This window comes from Nicotiana tabacum, chromosome 18 (genome assembly GCF_000715075.1).
Source record: "Nicotiana tabacum cultivar K326 chromosome 18, ASM71507v2, whole genome shotgun sequence".
NCBI lineage: Eukaryota > Viridiplantae > Streptophyta > Magnoliopsida > Solanales > Solanaceae > Nicotiana > Nicotiana tabacum.
The window spans coordinates 142578620-142604725 of NC_134097.1; the positions used below are offsets into that span (position 1 = coordinate 142578620).

Consider the following 26106-nt stretch of genomic DNA (forward strand, 5'->3'; position numbering starts at 1 on the left):
CTATTGTATTCATGAATACAACAGTAAAAGGCGCCTAAAATCAAGATAGTTCAGTTGTATGCATGTATTCACATATATTCACGCCATGTATTCATGAATACAGTAATGACAAATACATTAAAAATAGCATATCCAGTTTTCTTGGAGAGAGGAAAAACATAAATAGCGTATTTCGTGCCTTATTTCATGCCTCACTCGTAGTATATACCATAAATACTTATTTTGCTATAAAATATAAAAGGTAGCTATAGAAAATAATATTTTAAAATAATTTTGATTTATAATAAATAGGGTGTATACCTTTGTTATAGGAAGTAAAACTTTCTTTCATATTATACATAGACTTTAGTGAAAATGACACCAGGTAGCCACTTTTAAGTATTTTGTTTAGAATATATTCATAGTTTACAATGTATTTAAAGATTAGCCAATTTTGCTCAAACTTCAGAACACGACGTCCTAGAGTTTAAGTCTTAAAGTTCAAACTTCAGGACATCGTATCCTAAAGTTCGAAAATTGTTTCCAGAAGTTCGAATGTGAATTTTAAATTAGTAGTTCAGAAATTCAGGATACTTAGTCCTGAATTTCAAATTAGCAGCTCAAAAATCCAGGACACTAAGGGTATGTTTGGTATGAAGGAAAATATTTTCTAATTTTCCCATGTTTGGTTGGTTTAAATGTATTGGAAACATTTTCGTTATCAATTCATTTTCCTCCAATTGGAGGAAAATGTTTTCTTTATCAAGAGAAGGGAAAATATTTTCCAAAGCTCCTTCTCAACCTTCTCCACCCTCACCAACCCACCCCACCCTCACCAACCCACCCCACCCCCTCTCCAAAAAAAGGTTTTTTTTTTTCAAATTTCAGTTTTTTCGTTACCACCCACCCTACTACCCCTCCATTCCCTCCCCCTGCAAATATTTTTTTTTTTTTGCAATTTCAAATATTTGTTTTTCATTTTTCTGCACCACCCACTACCCACCCCAATCCCCCCCACCTGCCCCCCTCCCCAGCAAAAAAAATTACTTTTTTTTTGTAACTTAAATTTCTATTTTTTTCATTTTGTTGTCCTCCCCCCCCCCTACCACCACCCTACTACCCCTTCACCCCTCCCACCCCCATAATTTTTTTTTACTTTTTTTTTGTAATTTGTTTTTCTTTTTTTCAAATTTCAGTTTTTCCGTTACCACTCACCCAACTACCCCTCTATCCCCGCACAAAAAAAAAATTAAAATATATTTTTCAGTTTTAATTTTATTATTTATCGGTTTAAAGGCTCAAAATTTTACAAGTTCCAAAATTATGAGTTCGGAGGTTTATGTGTTTGGAAGTTTACGGGTTCAGAAATTATAAAGTTTACGGGTTCGAAATTTTGCGGTTTTGAAAGTTTAGCGGTTAGAAAGTTTATGAAATTTGTGGGTCCGGAAGGTTGTTGGTTTGAAAGTTTATGGATTCATGTTTATTATATCTAAATTATTTATGAATACTCTTGAGAAGTCATTTTCCTTAATTTGCGTACCAAACACTGGAAAATGAATAAGATTATTACTTGTTTTCCAAGAAAATATTATTTTGGAAAATATTTTCCGTTATACCAAACACACCCTAAGTCCTGAATTTTCGAATTCAGGATACTTAGTCCTGAAGTTTGGGTGAACTGGCTAATCTTTAAATACATTGTAAATTATAGATATATCTTAAATAGGGGGCTTAAAAGTGGCTACTGTTGCACTTCACCATAGACTTTAGGTATTAAACTAGTCCCTCCATCTCAAATTATTTGTTGTGGTTTTTAAAAATAGTTGTCTCGAATTATTTGTCATTTTAGAAGGTTAAGATAACATTAATAATTTTTCCGTATTTTACCCCTAGTAGTAATTGTTTTTGAAGATGGAGATGGTACATAAATAAATAAATATATAAATAAATAAATATTCAATAAAAAGAGATTACATCTTAAGACATATTAAGGATAAAATAGTTAAAACCCCCTTCTAATTAATGCTTCTTAAGGATCGTGTAAAAGAAAAATACGACAAATAATTTGAGACGGAGGGAATAATAATAAAGTTGGAGTTTCATTAGTGAAATTTGAAACCTCATAATAGTAGTTACATGTGAATTTTTATTTTTTATCCTAGAATTAATGTCCACTAATCACATTTCAATTCCCTCTTTGAAAGATAGCCATTATACTGGAGTTTCGAAGTGATATTATCTTGGAGTTTTACTGATGAAATTTGTAAATTTAAGGACAATGGCTAATATCAACTACAAGACTAAAATTGTGACTTTTTCCTCATATATGTAAGTGATTTTTACCTATTTATGCTATATTATAAACTTACTTACCCTTCTTATAGATGTTATTACTTACTTATATTTTTTAGGGTAATTATAGATTTTATATCTACCAAGAAAATATTTACATTATAACAGAACCCCACAAGTTGGACAGGACACCAACTTTTACATCATCATGCATGTCTACTATCCTCTATCCCCCCCCCCCTCTTTTCCCCAATACACCTTTCGATTACTCATTTACTATAGGTAATGGTTGATATTGTGTAGCTATCAAAATTTTTAGTGCTGAGTGGGACTCCTAGATACTTGACAGGCAGCTCGCCCTTTGCAGATCCCAAGTTTTCAAGAATCTCACTTTGTACCTTTTCTTGAACTCCACCAAAGAAAACAGAACTGCAAGAAGCTTTTATATATGATTGAAGTTGAATCTCCTCTACAGAATAAGAGAAGATCATCTGCAAAACTTAATTGCACAGTATGCATTTTTTCACACCTCGGATGATAGTTAAAATCAGGGATTTGCTGCAGTTTTTTCAGGCTTGTTGTAAAATATTCCATTGCTAGTACAAACAAAAATGGGGATAGGGGTCCCCTTGTCTCAATCCTCTCTTGGCTTCAAAAGGTTTTGTTGGACTGTCATTGATAAGTATGGAGTAAGTGAAACTTTGTATGTATTTCATAATCCATTTAACATATTTATCAGGGAATGCCAAACCAACCAAAATTTGTTCTAGGAATATCCACTCTAACGAGTCATAGGCCTTTTGCATGTCAAGTTTCATCATACATCTTGGTGACATACCTTTTCTCCCATAAACCTTTACCAGTTCATGACTCAAAATGATATTGTCTGTTATTACCCTGCTTGGAACAAAAGCAGACTGACTATTATCAACTCACTTGTCCATAAAATCCCTGTAATCGTTTGGTTAGTATTTTGGATATAATTTTGTATAGTGTGGTACAACAAGAGATAGGTCTGTATTCTTTGATAGAGGAAGGATTTTTGACTTTTGGCACTAGAGTTATTTGTGATGACCCGCCATGTCATCGTGCCACATAGGCGCCATTTGACATATATCAATGCCATGTGGAAGCTTACATAAGAAGAAGGCTAGCATTTGTGAGAAGATTCTAGAGAGGTATGGATATTTCCTTAGGAAAAACCTAGATCTTTATGGATTTGCTAAGAAAGTCCTTGGAATCTTCTAGGCTTGTAGAAAATTCTAGAGAAAGCTATTATCTTGTAAATATCAAGGACTTGTATAATAATTAATATTTACACTCTAGCCCCTAGGAGACTAGTATATAAAGGGGGTCACTCATTTGTAATTCACCAAGCAAACAATTCAAGTTCTCTCTAATACAAAGCTTCCTTTAATAATTCTCTTGTGTTCTTTCTTCCATTCTCTTAGTGATCTTGAGTGTAGTAAGGCTGACTTGACATACCAAGAACGTGAGCAAGTTGTGCAAGATCGTGAGTGATTTGTCAAGTGCCGCACGTGTACTTAGTTAACAACTAAGAACGTGATACCATGGTAACAGAGCAAAGGTTTTAACTAAGGGAATGGTGAACGACGAAGAAATTAACGTTGCATACACCCAAGCCAACGTCATCTAGGATACTGCTGGAAAGAGTGGCTATAGCAAAAAGAGGAATGCCACCAACAAGAGCTAGGAGGTGCCACTTGAGGTTGTGTCAAACGAAGGGCTTACATCCCAAGAACCATCTGCCACTAAGGCGAGCGAGGATGAAGTAGAGGTCTTTCTAGAGGACGTCTCGCTCGGTAAAAAGTGGGTGATGAAGATGAACGCGGGGATGGATGCTATGGAGATCTTTGGCCAATGCTTGGGGAAGGTGGAAGGCACCCTTAACGCTCTTAAGGGGCACACTCTTGAAGAGATTGAGAGTATCCGAAATGACTTGGAGGGATGAACACAGACTGAGATGGAACTAAGGCAAACCATCACTGCCTTAGAGTGAAGACTCATGGAGTCTTTGAGTACTATCGATGCTATGAAGGCAAAGATAGAGTCACTCGAGGAGCATGTCAATGCTGGCATGATCGAGGTAGCCATCAATGTTGTGGTGACGAGGGAGGCCAAGATCGAGGCTCCTAAACCCCCAGTATTAAAAGGTATTCGTGATGTACAAGAAGTGGAAAACTTCCTTTGGCACTTGGAGAACTACTTCAGGCACGACAAAGTGAGGGACGACGAGGCCAAGATCAACACTACGGTATTGTACCTCTCAAAGACTGCCATGCTATAGTGGAGAAGGAAGATGGCCGATGTGGATAAAGTTTTATGTACTATTAGCACATAGGATCAGTTCAAAGCGGAGTTCAAGCGACAATTCTTTCCAAACAATGTCTTGTACAAGGCAAGGCGCAAGCTTAGGGAATTGAAGCAAACAAGGAGCATATGTAACTATGTCAACGAGTTTACTACCCTTATGCTTCAAATCCCCAACCTGACCAATGATGACTTGTTGTTACACTTCATGTATGGGTTGCAAAATTGGGCTAAGTAGGAGTTGCAATGCCGACAAGTCACTGATATAGACCAAGCCATAGTAGAGACCGAATCATTGATGGATTTCAGGCATGACAAGCACGACAAAGGCAATGGCAAGGAATCAAAGGTTAACAAAGTCAAAGGTGGGGGAGACCGTGGCAAAGGCAAGGAGATATAACAACAATACTCCAAGACTCAAGATTTCAAAAAGTCGAGCGGCCGTCAAGGCTACGCCGAGAAGAAGGCATAGGTTGAGAAGAAGGGATGTTATATATGTGGAGGGCCACATGGCTTCAGGAATTGTCCTGACCTCAAGAGCCTCAGTGCTATGGTACGTGAGCGGAAGGAGCAGCCACAAGGAGAGAGTCCGGGAACCGCACATTTGGGTATGATTGGATTATGTGGTGCTGTCACGAAGCAAGCTATCCAACCTACCGAGAATGGCAATCAGTACGTGGATCTCACCATCAACAACAAGCCCGCTCGTGCAATGGTGGATACTAGAGCAACTCATAATTTCGTGACTGAGGCTGCCGCAAAGAGACTAGAATTGAAGCTTGCTCCAACCAACTCTCGCGTCAAAGCCGTGAATGCTGAGATACAGAATGCTCATGGGGTGGCTAATGGAGTTGGTGTCAAATTGGGAACTTGGAAAGGTATTACAAACTTTACCGTAACCGCTATGGATATCTTTGACATCATACTGGGGCAAGAGTTCTTTAGACATTGTCATACTTTAATTGACCCTTACCTCTAACGTCTCTTGGTTATGGAGCAAGAAGGAGTTTGCATGGTACCTACAGTGACTGTGCCACACGGACAGATCCAAGCACAACTCTCAGCTATGCAGGTTGTCAAGGTAATCAAGAAGGGGGAGCCGACGTTCGTGGCAACCATTGCAAGTCTAGAGGAAGACAAGAATTTTCAAGAGGCAGTGTCGCCTTGCATAGAGAAGTTGCTTGAGGATAACAAAGATGTCATGCCCGAGGAGTTACCTAAGCACTTGCCACCTAGGCGAGAGGTGGATCACAAGATTGAGTTGGAGCTAGGGGCTAAGCCACCCACATTTTCCCCATATCGTATGGCACCGCCCGAGCTGGAGGAGCTCAAAAACAATTAAAAGAGTTGCTGGATGCTAGTCACATTCGCCTATCAAAGGCACCTTTCGGCGCACCAATATTGTTCCAGAAGAAGAAAGATGGATCGTTGCACTTGTGCATAGACTACCGAGCACCTAATAAGGTTACAGTGAAGAATAAGTACCTGATCCCGCTCATTGCTGATTTGTTTGATAGACTTGGGCAAGCCAAGTCCTTTATCAAGGTGGATCTTTGAAAGAGCTACTACTAGGTTTGCATTGCAATAAGGGATAAGCCAAAGACAGCATGTGTGACGAGATATGGAGCCTTTGAGTTGTTGGTGATGCCCTTCGGCTTAACCAATGCACCGGCCACATTTTGCACCCTTATGAACAAGATTTTTCATCCCTACCTTGATTAGTTCATGGTAGTCTACCGAGATGACATAGTCATCTACAGCAACACATTGGAGGAACACATGGAGCACTTAAGGAAGGTTTTCCAAGTCTTGCGAGAGAACGAGCTATATATCAAGAGAGAGAAGTGCGAGTTTGCACAATCAAAGGTGCACTTCTTGGGCCATGTCATTAGCAATGGCGAGCTACACATGGACGAGGCTAAGGTACATGCTATCCAGGAGTGGGAGGCACCCATAAAGGTAACTGAGTTAAGATCCTTCCTTGGCCTTGTTAACTACTATCGTCGGTTCATCAATGGATACTCAGCAAAGGCCGCACCACTGACTGAGTTGCTAAAAAAGAACAAGCCATAGGTTTGGACGGAGCATTGTCAAAAGGCGTTTGAATGCCTTAAGGCAGCTGTAACAGAGTGGCATTACCTGACTTTGCCAAGACATTTGAGGTGCACACAGTTGCCTCAGACTTCGCTATTGGGGGTGTTCTAATGCAGGATAAGCATCCCATAGCATTTGAGAGCCGCAAGTTAAATGAGACGGAGTGGAGTTACACGGTGCAAGAGAAGGAAATGACTGCCATTGTGCATTGCCTTCGTACATGGAGATATTATCTACTCGGGTCGAGGTTCGTGGTCTAGACTGATAATGTGGCTACTAGCTACTTTTAGACACAGAAGAAGATCACACCAAAGCAGGCTACTCGGGTCGAGGTTCGTGGTCTAGACTGGAGTATAAGCCAGGAAAAGGTAATGTTGTAGCCGATGCCTTGAGCCAGAAAGCCGAGCTTGCTACAATCACTTCAGCGAGATGGGACATTTGGGAGGCTATAAAAGAAGGCATGCAGTATGATCCAATAGCCAGACAACTTATCGAGTTAGCTAACAAAGGCAATACGAGACATTTTTGGATAGAAGACGGCCTACTACTTACCACAGGTCAGCGGGCCTACGTTCCTAAGTTTGGAGACATTAGACGACGGATCATAAGGGAGAGTCATGACACAATGTGGGCTGGTCATCCAGGTCAATGTCACACTAGGGCCTTGGTTGAGTCAGTCTACTATTGGCCACGCATGCGAGATGACATAGAGTGCCATGTGCAGACTTGTCTTGTCTGTCAACAGGACAAGGTTGAACAACAACCCAGAGGACTTTTGGAGCCACTACCAGTTGCAGAGCGTCCATGGGAGAGCGAGACTATGGACTTTATCACTTGCCTAACGAAGTCTGATGGTTATGGTACTATTATAGTGGTCGTGGATAGATTTTCCAAATATGCTACCTTCATGCCTGCCTCACCGGGTTGCACAGCTAAGGAAGCCGCCAAGCTATTCTTTAAGAACGTGGTAAAGTATTGGGGATTACCAAGGCATATCATCAGTGATCGAGACCCCCGCTTCACTAGGAACTTTTGGAGAGAGTTGTTCGACATACTGGCACGGAACTGCATTTTTCTACTAGTTTCCATCCACAGACGGATAGACAAACGGAACGGGTCAATGCCTTACTAGAATGCTACTTGAGGCATTATGTAAGCGTGCATAATAAAGATTGGGCAAAGCTCCTAGACATCGCCCAGTTCTCTTATAACTTGTAGCGGAGTGAGTCCACTGGGCGGACACCATTTGAGCTAGCCACAGGCCAGCAACTACAAACTCCACATTCATTACCAGTCACGTTCGAGGGAAAGAGTTTGGGGGCTTATCATATGGCCAAAGGATGGGAGGAGCAGCTCGACACTGCTAAGTCCTACTTGGATAAGGCAGCTAAGAAGATGAAGAAGTTTGCGGACCGTAAGCGGCGTCCCACATACTATAGAGTTGGGGACATGGTCATGGTAAAGTTTAACCCAAGACAGTTCAAGGCACTACGAGGCATGCATCAAAATCTGATTCGCAAGTATGAGGGGCCATTTAAGATCGTCGCCAAGGTAGGCAAGATCTCATACAAGCTTAACATGTCATCATATATTAAGATCTACCATGTCTTCCATGCCAGCATACTTAAGCCATATCATGGAGATAAGGATGATCCGAGTAGGGGCCAATCAAGTCGAGTGCCAATGACTATCACCGCCTCGCATGATCGGGAGATTGAGGCTATCATAGATTACCAGGCCAGGAGAAAACAAGGGCAAAAAGCCACCGCTATGTTCCTCGTCCATTAGAAAGGGCAATCACCGGAAGAGGCCACATGGGAACGATATGAAGACTTGTGGCAATTCAAAGATAATATCCGAGAGTTTATGCAGCAGCATTGCGCTGCGGTCGTCGCAATATTGGGTGGGGGAGAGTGTGATGACCTGCCATATCATCATGCCACATAAGCGCCATTTGACATATATCAATGCCATGTGGAAGCTTACATAAGAAGAAGGCTAGCATTTGTGAGAAGATTCTAGAGAGGTATGGATATTTCCTTAGGAAAAAACTAGATCCTTATGGATTTGCTAAGAAAGTCCTTGGAATCTTCTAGGCTTGTAGAGAATTCTAGAGAAAGCTCTTATCTTGTAAATATCAAGGACTTGTATAATAATTAATATTTACACGTTAGCCCCTAGGAGACTAGTATATAAAGGGGGCCACTCATTTGTAATTCACCAAGCAAACAATTCAAGTTCTATCTAATACAAAGCTTCATTTAATAATTCTCTTGTGTTCTTTCTTCCAATCTCTTAGCGATCTTGAGTGTAGTAAGGCTGACTTGACATAGCAAGAACATGAGTAAGTTGTGCAAGACCGTGAGCGAGTTGTCAAGTGTCGCACATGTACTTAGTTAATAACTAAGGACGTGACATATTGCTTTACAATTCGTGGGAGGGGACATGTTGGTGGTCTCTTGGTTACTTACATTTTTATATACATAATTATCAAATATATACAACATAATGTATTAGACTCCAATCTTTCATCAGAATGACAAATGAGTTGCTATTCGCCAAAGAAGTTGGAAGCAACAGAGGTGGATACAATGTATCGACACCGGATTCAACTGAACTCAGTGCTTTCGGCGCGAAGCATAAATTTATATGTAAAAGTTTATTAATATTGCAATGTTTAGCAATATGAACCCATAACTTTAAAAATACGATGAGTTCAATGCTAAAAATCTTAAATTTTGAACCCATAAAACTTAAATTCTAGATTCACCTTTGGTTGGGAGCATTTTGGAGCTTTGAAGCTTAAAAAATGAGGTTTATGTGAAGCAAAATAATAAATAAATTATTAAAAAAAATTGATCTGCAAGTATTATATCAAGTTGAAACAGACACAGTAAAATAGGATTGTTTACGAGGCTCACGTCTCAAGGCTAATATGGAAAATAATGCTCTATATATTGCTGGTGTCACAAGGGAATTCAAAGAAATGGTTTTACAAGAGATGCAATTCACACTAGGGGAGCTACCATTTAAATATCTTGGAGTACCATTGTCTTCAAAGAAATTGATTGTTCAACAATGTAAGCCATTGATTGAGAAGATCACTGCTAGGATTAACTGTTGGACTGCCAAGTTTCTCTAATATAGTGGAAGGCTTCAACTACTTAAGAGTATGATATTTGAAATGCAGACATACTGGGCGTAGGTGTTTCTATTGCCAAAGAAGATTATCAAGCCGATAGTTACAACATGTAGAACCTTTCTGTGGACAGGAAATAGTGAACTATCCAAGAGAGCCTTAATTGTATGGGACACAGTTTGTATGCCATTCTTGGCAGGTGGACTAAATGTTCTGGATATTCATTTATGGAATAAGGTTGCCTTGTGAAAACTGTTGTAGGCAATTAGTGCAAAGAAGGACACCCTGTAGATCCAATGGATCCATAGCTTGTACATTAAAAAGCAAAATAGGGAAGTTGGGCGTATGAGTGGAATACAAAATACATACAATAAAATAAATTGTATGTGTTTGACTGGATGTTAATAACAATATATACAAGTTGTATATAAGTTATACATAAATTATTGCTTTTGACCGAATTTTGTACAGCAAAAGTAATATACAATTAGTATATAAATTATAGTTTTTGACCGATTTTATATATTTTTTATTAAAAAAATTGTTAATTTTTGTAAATAGGAATATCTAGGTAAATCGGGTAAATATTGTCCTAATTTTGTATATATAGGAAAATTATGGGCTAATTTACAAAAATAGTCACACTTTTTCTGCCTAGTTATTTTTTTTGAAATTAACATGCTGTGTAATAAACAAGACAAAGGTTTTGGTGGTTAGGTGAACAAAACATGATATAATTGTTTGCCAAATACTAGTAAATATTTTAGCTCACCAACGGTCTTCCAAAATTTATTAAACAAGAAAATTCTATACTTATCACTTCGTAAATTCCAAAATTTTTGAAATATTTTTATCACTGATTTCCTTTTTAATTTAATGATACTTCAAATAATTACATTGCAGTTTTACACAATGAAATGATTTTTTTCACCCCACCATAACCTTTGGGAATAATCACATTATTTTGGGTGGAATTAAAAATTAACCAGATTTATAAGTGATAATTGAAAAATAGTCACAGTTTCAAAAGTAATCAAAATTTAGCCACTTTCGTGTAAAGATAAATCTGAACGAAAACACTGTTCAAAATTCGGAAAATATTCTAGCATAATATTGGAGTTTAATTTTTTTACTTGTAGAGTTCCAGTATAATATGTTGGAAGTTCATACACAGGTGCACCAATCTCCATTATATTATGCTGGAACTTTCCGTGTTGCAGCAAAATAGTGACTATTTTCAATGACTTTACAAACACTGGCTATTATTCAATTACTTGTCCGAAAACTGGCTAGCCCGTACTATTTTCGCCATTATTTCTTCATTCCTAAATTATTACTAATTGCTTTTTTTTACTTTTCTATAGTCGACCTAAATTTTATTTTTAAACATAAGTTAAACATGGATAAATTCAACGACAGGAAAAAGAATTTAACAAGTAGCTATGTATTTCCGTTGGGGCATAATCATCTTGTTATTGTAAATTTGTTATATATATTATAATTTATAAGATTTTTATTGTAAGCTTTGCATGCTGGTCTACACTTCTAGTTATTCAAGTACTTATTACTTAACCCGAATAAAATATACCGATACCTCCATCTTTTTTTTCCCATTAATAATCGGATACTTTTCACTATTTTACTAAAATGAAAGAAAATAACCCAATTTTTTTTAATATAATGAGTCCATTGGCCCGGACTTTCACCGTGGGATGGAGGATTTGTCATTTACCCCTAGCCTCTGTGGCCAATTTGCTCCCTAGCATATATATATATATATATATATATATATATATATATATATATATATATATATATATATATATATAATTTATGATTATTTTATGTTAAGTTCACTTTTACTTGTCAATTTTAATATTATATTTTACTGAATTTTATATGAAATATGCAGATTAATTTTTCTTGGATAAAGTACCTAAAAGGCTAAAAAGACTATAATAACAACTTTATATTTTTTTAATATATCTCAATTTTTTTTATGAAATCAACCAAATACTCGGTAAAAAAAAAATCAGTTTGAATATTATAATTTCTGCATTATTGATCATGCAAAAACAATATTTTCTACCTATTTCCTTTTAACTTATATCCACGGTTCACCGTCTCTATTTGATCATTGCTCATTTATTAGCTCACCGACAAATAATAATAATTTTAATTACTCTTAGAAATAAGAATGCCCTATCCAATTTTCAAATATTAAACTAGTATTAGTACCCACGCGGATGCGCGGACACTAATTATGTCAAATATTTAAGTTATTTAGATTGTATGCAAATAATCTTAAAATTTATACTTTCTCGATAAATATAGAAAATCATTGGATATTAACTACATGAAAAAAATTAACCATTTCTTCTATTTTTTTTTTTTGATACCATTCTTGCCGGTCTAATTGGATCCTAAAAATAGTCAGGAAGCAAAATAATAACTCATATTTATGGCAAAACAATCAAATATTGAGACAATGAATGACTCTTTCGATAAGACTTAACTCTTTTACTACTACTTGAACTCTTATTTGGTGTGTTGATATCTCTTAAAAAATATTTCTTTCTTAAAATTTCAGTTTCTAAAACATTATTTTTCAATAATAATTATTTTTATAATAATTTAATTGAAGATATTATTCTTAGTTCAAAACTCATTTTAATTGGCTATCTAAAAATATAAAAAATTCTTTAGCTAGTGAATGTTTTTACTCCATTTTGATATCTGACATTAACCATGTTAAATATTTGAGTTATTTGAATTATATGTAAATAACCTTAACATTTAAACCTTCTAAATAATTATAGATAATCGTCAGATATTAATTAAGAAACACTACATGAAAAAAGACTAACATTTTCTCAATTATCGATGTGATAATTTTATTTTTGCACTATTCTCATAGGTGTCATTGGAACCTAAAAATAGTCACAAAGTGAAATAATAACTCATATTTATGGCAAAGCACAAAGGTTGACACGATATACGCGATTCTTTGATTACGACGTGACTCTTATACTACGGCTTGAACTCTTATTTGGTATGATTTTATCTTTCAAAAAATATTTCTATTTTGAAATTTTAATTTTTAAAACTTTGTATATATTATAATAATAATTATCTTTATAATGATGCAAGTGAAAATATTATCCTTAATTTAAAATTCACTTTAATCGGCTATCCAGAAATTTAAATGATTCTTTGGCCGGATTTATTTCGGTATGACTCCACTTTAAGTTTATCGATATCTCTAGCCCCAAAATTTGAATTTTTAATACCCTATATATACAAAAATTTTGTTCTTTGAATCATTAAATCTCAATTTAGTTTATTATTATTATAATGTAAATTAAAAAAAATATTCAAATCTAGCTACAGTGTTTCAAAGAACTATACTTATAGGATTTTAAATGTGAAAGAGTTTTATAGTTATATGGAGTAGTTTTTTTTTTTTGCTAGAGGCGAAGTAGTATTTAAATAATTAAAAGAAATAACAAAAGTTCCTAACATGATCGCATATGATCACTAACTGAATTAAGTATGATAACATGATAAAAAAGGATAAATTTTATTTTAAATTTAAATTCGAATTTTAGAACTTTATCAATAAATTCAAAATTATCTTTTAATTCAAATTCCGTATATATATATATATATATATATATATATATATATATATATATATATATATATATTATTTGTATTTAGCTAAAATAGTCAAGTATAGAATAAAGTTACCATATACTAATGACATTTATTAGTTTGCCACTTGGCTTAACCATAATGTCAATTATATATGGTAAGTTTCTTATTTTAATAAATATATAGATATAGATACTAATTGAAAATAGATGAGAACAATATTAAGGTCCGTTCATGTCCTATTTCTTCCAGAAACTACGACTTGGATTGCGGTACTCATGCCCTTTCTGTGCATGTTTTTCATGTGCAGATCCAGGTACTTCGGCTCAGCCCTACTACCCTTGAGGCGAGGCGATTCTCTAGAGACTTCGAGGTATATTTGTCACGTCCGTAGACCGAGGAGTCCCTTTCTATTCTTCCTTATAATATCAGCCCTTCTGTATTTACTTTTGTTTAGATATTCTGAAGTTAGACACTTGTAGTTATTCACTAGCTTGTGATTTCATGAGATTCTGGGTTTTGAAAAATGTAGTTTCAGTTTGAGAGTTGTATTGTATATGCCGAGCGGCATCTTAAACGCTTCATTTTGATATTTTTCTACAATTTTGGTTAGTTTTATTCTGTTATTTTCTTTTCCACAATTGTTAGGCTTACCTAATCGTAGAGATTAGGTACCGTCATGACAGTTCACGGATGGCGAACTTGGATTGTGACAATATTAAGGTCCGTTCATGTCCTATTTCTTCTAGAAACTACGACTTGGATTTATGCTAAAGGGGTTGTCCTACATGCTACAATGATATGCTACAAAAAATCATACCAGAGTAATAAATATTTCTTTCATTAATAATTAAAATTTTCAAGTTCAAGCTTTAGATATGTAATTGCCTTTTACATATTGTTTGGATGGTTGTTACCTATTATATTGTATTGTTTCTTTAAATACGATGTTTATTTTGAATGTTTTGATTGTTACTTAAATTTTATTGTATTGTATCGTTAAATCCATCGTTACGTATAACGACGAAATGTATCGCTTTATGTAACGATAATTTGGTGTGGTCGTATCGTTACCTTATCTTTTTCTCTCATCTCGCCCATCATTATTATTAAATAATTTTATTTTATCCTTTACCCTACCTTTTTATATAATAATCCTACCCCATATCATAATTTTTCTTTAGAATATAGCAAGTTTATTCTTCATATTACTGATGCGTGATATTATGAAACGACGACAAATGATACAATCTATCCAAACATTGTATTCATCAAACAATACAGCACAATACAATACATTATAAAACGATATGTAACAACCATCCAAACAAGTTCTATAGAAAGTGCTTACTCATAATTGGAACTTTTCGGCGCAATAATTAGACGGCATCAAAGCGAATATCGAATATCGAATGAAATGCCACAAAAAAAAAAAGAAAACTGGCTACAAACATATCTGTGGAGTTGTGAGCTAGATTGACCCTTAATTAACATTGGGACAATTAGGGGTGTACAAAGGAAAACGATAAACCATATCAACCCAATAATCCGAGTCAAACCGAGAAAAAAAAACTTCGACTATGGTTTGGTATTGGAAAAAAAAAACCGACCATAATTGGTTTGGTTTGGTTTTAACTAAAGAAAGTCAAACCGAAACTAAACCAACCCGACATTATATATATAGAAATTTTAGATATATTTAATATATAAATATATTTATTGTGATGTAATTTATAAATATTTCTTAAATTTTTTCATAATTTTATCGTCTAAGATATTATTTCAAGGTTGGATTTAGAACTTTTGAATGTTCCAATGCGTTTTATAGCCATTAATATTAGTAAATTAAATAATGCTAACAAAAGCCCAAACTAAAATCAAATCAATACTAATGCTAACAAAAGACATTCAATTTAATACTACGAACGGAAATGTATGGAATATCTATTTTTAGTTTTGCAATAATTTAGATAAAAATGCGTAACCTATATTTTTTTTTTTAGCGTTTAGTCATGTTATTAATATTCTCTTATTACTCTACTTATTTTAGCATGACTTAGTACTTTTAGATTATGTGTATTTTTATTATGACTTTTTAATTAGCAATATTTATATTACATAATTTTATTGTCTTTATTGTTGAATATTTTAGGATAATACCATGACACATCTCATATTTTGTATTACTTTCTTGGAAAATACTTTATATAGTTGTATCTTACTAGGATTAAAGAAATATTTTGAGCACAAGTTATATGTTTTGTTCTACGAAGATTTTACCGAAAAAAATTCCGAAAAAACCCGAATAACCTGAGAAAATCCGAGATTGAAAAACCCGAGTTTTATTGGTTTGGTTTGGTCTTTAAATTTAATAACCCGACACAATTGGTTTGGTTTGGTAATTGTAAAATCCGAACCAACCCGACCTCTGTACACCCCTAGGGCCAATAGAAAAGACAAAAGAAGAAAAATAAAAAAATTGTGTAAAAAATAAAAGAGAGACAAAAATGGAAAAAAATTATTGTGTGAACTCTAGTGTGCCACGGGTAAAATGGTTGGAAATAATTATTTGAATCTGGGAATTCATTTTTTATTTATTTATTTTGGTTAATGGATTCATAAAATTTTAACAAAGAGGACTAAAACTTTTTATATTTAGAATAAAGATTATATACGCAATTGGCATGTATATTGTTTATTTTTTCATTTATTTATAAGCATTGGTGCTTCTAGTCTAGTATCCATAAATTTCAACAAAATTGACTCCATTTTTTTTAAAAGACTCAATAAATTACGCAGCCAATTGTTACTTTGACATCCATAGATGGCAAGAAATATGGACAGCTACATTTAATTTTAATGGAAATAAAAATAGTCATTTTCTACCACTTCAAACATTGTCACAAAAATTAATAAACAAACAAAATAAATAGACGAAATTAAAATATAAGAAACAAGGAGATAATAAATTCCGTTGCCAGTGATTTCTATTCAACATCACCATTTATTTTTAATATAATAACAAATTATATTCCGTGAAAAGTGTTCAATTTTTAAAAGAACAATATCTTATGCACAACGTATAAGTTTCAATTCCGCGATCTCCTTGTCGTCGTTGACCCATTGGGTCCCAGATTAACGAAAAAAAAAAGAAGATAAACAGATTATAAAATTACTTAAAAGCAAAAAAAAAAAAAAAAAAAACACCTTAGGCTGATTTAAGAGAATTTTAAAGCTTTAGAAACAATATTTACTAATTTAAAAGAGAAGTAGATACTTTGAAAAAAAATAAATAATAAATGATAGGTTGATATTAAATAGACATTGTCTTCTTGAAATCACCGTTAAAAAAAATATTTTAAGATAAAAAGGGGAAGTAAGTATTTATAGCTTAAAGTTGGATGAGAATTATTTTTTCCAACACAAAATTAGAGGAAGAAAATACTCACTTAAAAATAAAGTATAATTGTATAAATACTTGCATTGGATTTTTTTTTTTTTTTTGTTTTTTTTTGTTTTTGTGTGTGTGTAACGCACTAGATTAATAGCTACCAAATTCAATTAAGGTAACATAATACACTTCGATTTAGCTAATGGGGAGAATTAAACGTATCTTTCACAAGGTTCGACATATTTAACATATCTCTGATGGTCTTAAATATTAGACCCATTTCTCCAATTTCTAATTTCAGAATTTTCCTATTACAAATGATTATTTAAATAATTAACTTATATAACCAAACAATATAAAGAAAATTTTATCCCACTATTATAATTTAATATGCTGTAGCAAATTATTTATTTCTCAAGTTATCAATTTATATTGTGGACACTTAATCGTAATAGGCTTTTAGATAATCCTATAAGGAGTTTAAATTTTATGCAATGTCGCACAAATCATTTACTTATTAGTTAATTATAATTTTTTTTTGATAATCATCAATTTGTAACCTAGTTAAATTGATAATTATCCTAGTAGTACATATTAAAATTCACTGACAATCTATAAAAAATGATTGCACTGTTAGTATATATAACTAAACTCCTGTAAAATTATTTTACACGATCTAGAAATTAACACAATATTTTCGTGAAAATAGCATGACTAGCCAATTTTCGGACTGGTAATTAAAAAATAGCATGACTAGCTAATTTTCGAACTGGTAATCTATAAAATATAGCATTTTCAGTATATTGTGTTAGAACTCCAAAACATTATGAAATTCTAGTATAATATGCTGGAATCTCTTATGAAAAAACTCAAGCTCCAGCATATTATATTGCAGTGGCAGATCAAGAATTTTCATCAAGGGGTGTCAAAATATAAATAATTAGACACATCGAAAATTCAAGGGGTGTCAACGTACTTAAATATACATAGAACAAAAAAAATTATCTAGAAAAATAGTGTAATTTCCCGGCGACGAGGTGTTGCTTGATACCCCCTTGCTTCAATGTGGCTCCGCCACTGTTAATTAGAATATTTTCGGATTTTTAAGGTTATTTTTATTCAAATTTTATTTTTACATGAAAAAATGATTAAAATTCGTCTACTTTTAAAATTGTGGTTATTTTTCATTCACCAATTGTAAATTAGGCAAATTATGATATTTCCCCATATTTTCCAATAGGCTACCCCATAATGGTTAATGACAAAGTAATTTCTTGAATTTTACAAAATGGGAAATAATTGCAATTGCCAGAACCTAAAGGGAATAGGAGTTATAACCAATAAATTTTAGTGCAAAGAATTTGACCAACTGCCTACCAATAACAACTACCTACCACCTTGTTGTTGTCCTAATAATAAACCCCACCACCACCTCCACCTCTACCTCTACCTCTACCTCTACTCCCTCCAAATTGTTGGCGTTTCAATTCACATCACAAGAAAAAACAATAAAAACAAAGTACAAATAGTAACAAGAAAGAAGTTTCTAATAGTGTATTAACTTTATATACACACCATATAAATTAGCTACTGATTACCAAACACAGACAAAGACTCTCCCCAAACAACAAAGAACTCTCCTTCACGTTTCCTTTGTGGGGTACTTTTCTTTTTCTGTCCTTCACTTCCTCTTTAATTTATTGTTAATTTTCACTGTTTTCAGAAATACCCAGAAAAAAAGTTTAGAGCTTTGATTCTTGTATTGACCTTTTTCTTGATTTTTTCAGGTGAGTTTCTTGTTTTTCTGCTAAACCCCACCTTTGTATTTCTTGTTGAAAGGTGTTAAAGATTGGAAATTGGGTTATAATGGATAGTTAATTTTGGTTGAAATTTTGAAATTGAGCTGAATTTTAGAAGAATACATGTGAAAGCTTGGATTTTTTTTAGTTATCTTGGTTATCAGCTTGATTTATGGGAAGGACTTAAGTAAGAATTTGTATTTATTGAAAGAAGGTTGTGATCTTGATATTATGAAAGGACGAAGTAGGAAATTTTGTTTTTTGGAAGAAAGTTGTGATCTTGATGATATGGAAAGGGACTAAGTAGGAATTTATCTTCTTTTTTTGGAAGAAGGATGTGAATTGTGATTCTGATGTTAAAGGGTGCATAATTCCTGTGGAGTGCAGCTGTTAAGTGAAATCCTTTATTTGTTGAAATTGTTGATAAAGAACAATGAACTTTGGTGCATAGCTAGCTCAGGATGTGTTCATATACAATTTACATAGTTATTGTCATTTAGGGGGAAATTGATATGGTGCATTTCGTTTTAGGGAGCGAGAGTGTTTAAACTTTGGTCTTGGAGCAGCACTAAAATTGTTTCCGTGTGACCTAAACCTATAGGTCACGGGTTTGAGCCGTGGAAGTAGCCACTAATACTTGCATTAAGGTAGGCTGTCTACATCACACCCCTTGGGGTGCGGCTCTTCTCCGGACCCTGCGTGAACGTGAGATGCCTTGTGCACCGGGCTGTCCTTTTTATGTTGATCATTTGCTGTATGATCAACATACAGGTCGTTGGATTCCCTTTGAAAAAGTCTTGAGGCTCATCTGAGGGAGAATGATGTAGAAGTTTCTCATTGCAGGTCGATAGTTCGGCATTGCACAATGTAGGAGATTAATAAGTTAATGTTATTGTTTTTGAATCTCCTTTTTTATAATGCTTAATTTTGGGGTTTAAGCTAAGAATAGGAGGATTGCTCAAACAAAGCTATCTGCTTTGACAAAAGATAATGAATGCTGTTGTGATCAATTCTGAGTGGTATTTGTTGCTATAAATTTATGATACTCCTTCTCTACACCAGAGGCGGACCTAGGATTTGAAGGTCGGGGTGTACTTTTGAATTCAACCAAAATCTGCTTTGTGTATAGGGTGCCGACTACTAATATATCACTATTTTCTAAAGACATAGACATGTATACATGAAAATTTTGCCAAACTTTACCGGTGCCATTGATCCCTCTCTTTATAGCATAGGTCCGCCTCTGCTCTACACCTACAAAGCTATGTGCTTTGACAAAACGAGTAAACGATCCTGATGAGCATACTGAAATGTGCATTTCCAATAGACTCTTCTACAATTGATTTTTCTCTCTCACCAGCAACACTTATTTGAGTTCTTAATATTGCTTTCAACAGTATGAGATGGTCGAACCGTGAAGTGTTTTGGATCTGATTCTTGCTAGAAAGTCTGTTGGCGAATTTTTAAGGCAAAGCACTTACCTTTTGGCTTGCTTTATTTCCAGTTTTTCTTTCCCTCCACAATGTCAAGCTTGGAAGAGCCTCTTAACCTGGACAGGTTGCCAAGTTTGAGCAACATTGATTGGCTAGAGAGGTTCTCATCTGGTGCCTGCAGGCCTATAGGAGAAGATATGGCGATAGGGGACTCCTGGACTGATGGGAGAAGTTGCAGCTCATCCAACAGCTGTGTGTAAGTAGATAAAGCTTTACTCTTACTAAGCTAGTATATATCATGACGCAGGTTGTGCTTTTCGGTGTTTCTCTTTGCACAACTTAGAGTGACAAATAGTGATTGCGGAGCCATTTCTTGTATTGTCTATGTCTTTGCTCGGGGTTAGATGCTTATATCCTTTTTTTTTTTGTAAGTTGTTCTTCTTGCTTATTCTTATTATATTTGAACTTCAAGGTGCCTGCTCCTTCCACTAATTTGTTCTTGAGTAACAAAGGTTCAAATAGGCCAATATTTTGGGTAAAATTGAAGCCTGCATGAACATAAATATCGGTGTTAGGGAAAATTATTCATAATCTAGATCTGTTTGTATTGCTATTATAATGGTTTCTGTTGTTTTGGATTATTAATTTTCTATCGAGGTCTTGAGCAATGTGAGTTTCTATCATTTGGTGTCCCCCCCCCCCCACCCCCCTCTAGTCTTGAGAGGCACTATTATCTGATAACCCCTGAAGTTTCTTGCCACTTGGCATCTCAACGTGGATTTATTTTTTCTTTTTAGAATTTTTGCCTTGATGTGCTTGACTGAATTTGATGTATGAATTTCCTAATATGTTTTGTCTACAGTGAAGATGATGACGAATACGGGAGAGAGAACTTCAAATGGAGAAGACATGGATCACGTAATGGCATCTCAAGTCGAAGGTCCAAGAGTTTTAGCACTAATTATAGAGTATGTGGAACTTTGTCTCATTCACAGTACTTGACAGATCATCAATCTAAATCTTACAGAAACAATAGAAGTACAGTGAGTAAACCGTTCAAGGTAATTCGTCGAAGTCTTTTTTGTCCCTCTGTTAGCTCGTCTAGAAAACTTGGAATGAACAGTGATTCTGGTTTCCTGAATGTTTTTGGTTTATCGTAGATCAGTTGGAGATCCAGCACAATGATAATGTTTTATTTCAAGACTAGTGTTTCTTTATTACGCGCACAGATTTCTGGTATCCTTCTTCTTAATCATTTTAATTTCCTGATTGTTTCTTTGTCTGGTAACAGTTGTTCGATGGCATGCCAAAGTATGTGAAGATAGTGGAAGTTGGTCCAAGGGATGGGTTACAAAATGAAAAGAATATTGTTCCTACATCAGTGAAGGTTGAATTAGTTCAAAAACTTGTCTCTTGCGGGCTACCTGTTGTTGAAGTGACGGGCTTTGTTTCTCCAAAATGGGTACCTCAGGTAATTCTTCCTCCTTTTATATATAAGGAAACCTCTTTTGCTGAACTTAAACATTGGCTATAGCCTATATAGAAGCTTGCTTCAGACTCTGTGATTAAATAGCTTGATTTTTACGCGTTTAGTCTGTGAAACTTTTCCTTACTATTCTCATTCTCCTGCTTCTTTTTGATAGCTATCGGATGCCAAGGATGTAATGGAGGCAGTGAAGGATCTGGAAAGTGCCAGATTGCCTGTATTGACACCTAATATGAAAGTATGTTGCTCTTATTGGAAAAAAATTCATGCTCTAGCTACCACTTTCTTCGTTTGATAATTTATTGGTGTTATTTGAATTTCTATTAGGGCTTTGAAGCAGCTGTTGCAGCTGGGGCGAAAGAAGTAGCAGTCTTTGCTTCAGCTTCTGAGTCTTTCTCAAAGTCAAACATTAATTGCAGTATTGAGGAGAGCCTTGTCCGATATCGAGCTGTTACTTCTGCTGCCAGAAAACTGTCAATACCCGTTCGTGGGTATGCACTTCGTGCCAGCATATCTTTATATTAAATGAAATACTCTTTCGTTTTCTATTTTTCCCATGAGTTCGAATTCATTGACCTCTACTGATCATTTGAATTGCCTTAATTTTGAAGCGAGTCGTCTAAATTACCTCACTTCCCAAACTTTAATTTCGTTAGTAGACTAATGACAGGATGAGGGAAGGAGAGCCTTGGAGTAACCTGTAAAGTTGTGGTCACACCATGTGACCAGGAGGTCACGAGTTCGAGCCGTGGAAACAATCTCTTGCAGAAATGTAGTATAACGCTGCGTACGATAGACTCTTGTGGTGCGGCCCTTCCTCGGACCTCGCACATAGTGAGAGCTTAGTGTACCCGACTGCCTTTTTTTTTTCTCCCTAATGACAGAATGAGGACCTTAATATTTCTATAGGGAAAGAGAAGACAAAATCTTATTAGTTTTCTGCAGCTTGGATGTTGTAGCATGATGCATTTTATGCCTTACCATCATATGTGGTTCAAACTTAAATCAGGTCTTTCAATGCGTGACAGATATGTATCATGTGCTATTGGGTGTCCAACCGAAGGAGCAATTTCCCCTTCAAAAGTGGCATATGTAGCAAAGGAACTTCATGACATGGGATGCTTTGAAATCTCCCTTGGAGACACAATAGGTGTCGCTACTCCAGGTAATGTTTTAAATGATGTATTTCTTGTCAAGTGAAGAATGCCTTAAGTTTTTTGTTTACGAGTTCAATTGAAGTGCTATTTATGTCGCTGAATATTTCTATGTAGGTTCCAAAGCTAAAGTTCTTTTTTTTTTCTCTTTTCTTTTTTGGGGGTAAAAATATAACGTATATGAACTATAGCTTCAATTTCTATCTTGCTTTAGTGGGGGATCTAAACTGGTTTTAAATTGAATGGTGGTTAGAGTAGACAGGAAAGGAAAAACAGAATTTCGACTATTATGTGAAATGACTTGACTTCATTTCCATGTCATTTTGCTTTTCGTTCCAGGATCGGTTGTTCCTATGCTTGAAGCTGTTATGGCTGTGGTTCCTGTTGAAAAGCTTGCTGTGCATTTCCACGATACCTATGGACAGTCTCTTTCTAATATTTTAGTTTCCCTCCAAGTAAGTTCTTCTCTTGGAATTCAACTACAAGCACGTATACATTTCTTACTTGCTAGCTTTGCAAATTTTTAAATCTAATACTGCAAATAATTGCATTTCGTGTGAGTTAAGCCGCTGAACACTAGCTAGAAAGTCAAATACCAGTAAATGTTGGTTGGTCGTAATTACAAAACCTGCCTCTAGTTAAATAAGTATTACTAACCTCCCCATAACTTCAATTTGCCTTCTGCGCGACCTTTTTTTCCCAACCTACTCGAGAATTTATGAATAACTGATCAAAAGTACAAAGTTGGAGGTGTAGATGTGAAGACTGACCTCTCTAACATAAATTAGAGTGGAACGAGGTCCATGTCTGCACAAACTAGGAACTTGGAAGTACCCTACAAGGAAGACTTTTCTAACAAATTCCATGATGCACGCTAGTCGATGAATTGAGAGTTGAAATCAAGTATGTACTTCTTTGCCACGTTCGACAAAAGCAGGAATTCAGTCTCTTTTTTTCTATTAAATTTTTTAAAAATTGGGGGTAGGGAAAGGCAAAATGGGGGAGGGGATTACAAGGTGGGGAAACGAACCCTCTCCAACAAGATGAAAGTTTAGGTAGCCAACCAACTGAGGTTCTAAGATTCCCCTCTTAGTCTGAACATTGTTGCATTGTTTTCAAATGTGTAAAAGATTTCAGGAATGTTCAACTCACGTTACTACTGTCTGTTGTATTGTCCACAGATGGGTATTAGCACAGTAGACTCGTCTGTTGCTGGACTCGGAGGCTGTCCATACGCCAAAGGAGCAACTGGCAATGTTTCAACAGAAGATGTTGTCTATATGCTTAACGGTCTAGGGATAAAAACCAACGTCGATATACAAAAGCTCTTGCTAGCCGGAGAGTTCATCAGCAAGTATTTGGACCGTCCATCCGGATCTAAAGCAGCCATTGCTTTGAGCAGAGTCACAGCAGATGCATCCAAGATATAGGAAAGTAAACCAGTCGCGCTCAGATGTGATCAAATGGTCTCTTTTAAGTTGCAAAAACAAGAAGATAGAGTATAAGATATGCCACTTTATAGAGTATACTCATCAAAATTTGATGAAAAATAATGTATTTGAGACTGTGTTGGCAAAATGAAGATGCCATTACTATGACTACATCAGGCTGCTCATTGCAGCATATCTAATACAAAGAGTATTGATTTATGCTTCCCTTTTTCTTCTTCATATTTGTTCAACTTGTTATCAACTTCTCACCAGGCTTTCTTTGGCATAGACGTCATTTTGAACTTCGTAAAAAAGGAAAAAAGAAAAGTTGCAGTGCACAAAGCTCTCGCTATGTGTCAAGTTCGGGGAACGGTCAGACCATATTGAGTCTTACCTTGCACTTCGGTAGGAAATTGTTTCCATGGATTGAATATATGTAACACCCTGTAAATTTGAATCAGCTGTGGATGCATTAAATGAGTATTCATGCATTAAATGAGTATTCATGTGATGATTATCAATTGGATATGATAATAAGTGTACGAGGCATATCATAAGTGATTTGGGGTCCAAGGAGAGGCCTAAGTCTAAGTCAAGTTTGAAAATTTCATGATAGACTAAAATTCCAAATGAGCACACATAAGACCAAACTTTGTACGAACATATCTATATTTATATAAGGTGTTATATGATCCACGACCTATCAAATGAAAGATCTTTGAGTCTAGTTTCTAAAGTTTCAAACCGTTCGTCATTTGGACACTCCTACCAGAAGTTATGACCAAATTACCAAAAGCTCGCAGAATTTTATACTACCGCGCCGCCCCATGCATAGCCCCATGCGGCGCGACTGTGTAGATTAACAGAGCACTTCCAAATTTTGTTTCTAGACACATTTTTCATTACCACGCCACCCCATGTGCCGCGGCTGTGCAAATCTTCGTTTTTTCCAACCCGACCCTATTTTGATATAAAACCTTCGGGGGTTATTTTTCCCACTTCATTTGGACGAATTTTAGGGTTTTCCTCCACCCTCTCAAGACCTCTAACCCCTCCCATCTTCAAGGTAAGTAATCTCCACTATCTTGGTGTGAATTCCATCATTTATACACTAGTATTGATGAAATCTACACATAAAATACTTAGATCTTCAAGGGATTTCTTCAAGAACTCAAAGGAGGGTTTTGCAAGATTTCTTCCAAAAAGGTAATCTTACACTCTTAGACTTACATGTATGAATTTATTAATGGAATATGAGTATGAATAAGTATTGGAACTCTTGGTATGGTGATTGGAAACCATAAGTTCCCAATTTGATTACACAACTATTATAGAGATTGAAAGATGTTTATTTAATGGAACTTTGTTGTTTGGGTGTGGATGGATGATCATATATGTGATTTTGGAAGTTATAAATTGGTTAATCATGATGGTGGGATAAATTGTTGATGAATGGTGGTAATTAGATGAACTAATTATATGGTGATGAGATGTAGAGATTTATGCCTACAAGGTGTTTGATAATATGCCTAAATGGCTTAAGTTATGGAATTTATTACTAATATTGGGTTCCATTGGATGTTGCTATTGCAGATTGAAGGTTCTTATTATTGTGGATCATTGTAGTATCACTAAGGGGCGAAATTGAGGTATGTGAGGTTAACTCTCCATGTTTGGGAATGTTAATGATTCTCCCTACACTACGTTCTTTTATGACGTTACTAATTGCCTCAGAAATATAGTTAAGCCTAGTTCCTTGAATAGTTGTAGAACTTCTATTCTCTAGCGTCATAACTTGCTCATGGCTTTCATTCTGAACGTTGTGAGCTCAATGCGTATTCAATATAGACTTGGGTTTGATTCCCCCGAGTCTTAGTATAGATTACTCAGTATACAATTGAAATTTCAGTATTCATAATCAGTT

General features: G+C 35.2%; 1 protein-coding gene across 3 annotated transcripts; it reads left to right on the forward strand.

Moving 5' to 3' along the window:
• The first annotated feature begins 18251 nt into the window (after window positions 1–18251).
• LOC107766932 (hydroxymethylglutaryl-CoA lyase, mitochondrial-like) lies at window positions 18252–24408 on the forward strand. Of its 3 annotated transcripts, none has more exons than XM_016585832.2 (9): window positions 18252–18540; window positions 20184–20368; window positions 20975–21173; window positions 21404–21583; window positions 21756–21836; window positions 21926–22089; window positions 22627–22763; window positions 23092–23207; window positions 23934–24408. In XM_016585832.2, exons 2-9 carry the CDS (start codon window positions 20202–20204, stop codon window positions 24180–24182), a joined length of 1293 nt encoding a protein of 430 aa, XP_016441318.1. In that variant the 5' UTR covers window positions 18252–18540; window positions 20184–20201; the 3' UTR covers window positions 24183–24408. The 3 variants fall into 3 exon arrangements, with proteins under 3 accessions (XP_016441318.1, XP_016441317.1, XP_075093481.1); XM_016585831.2 differs by having other exon boundaries at window positions 18529–18667; XM_075237380.1 differs by having other exon boundaries at window positions 18529–18667; window positions 20975–21080.
• The last annotated feature ends 1698 nt before the right edge of the window (window positions 24409–26106 follow it).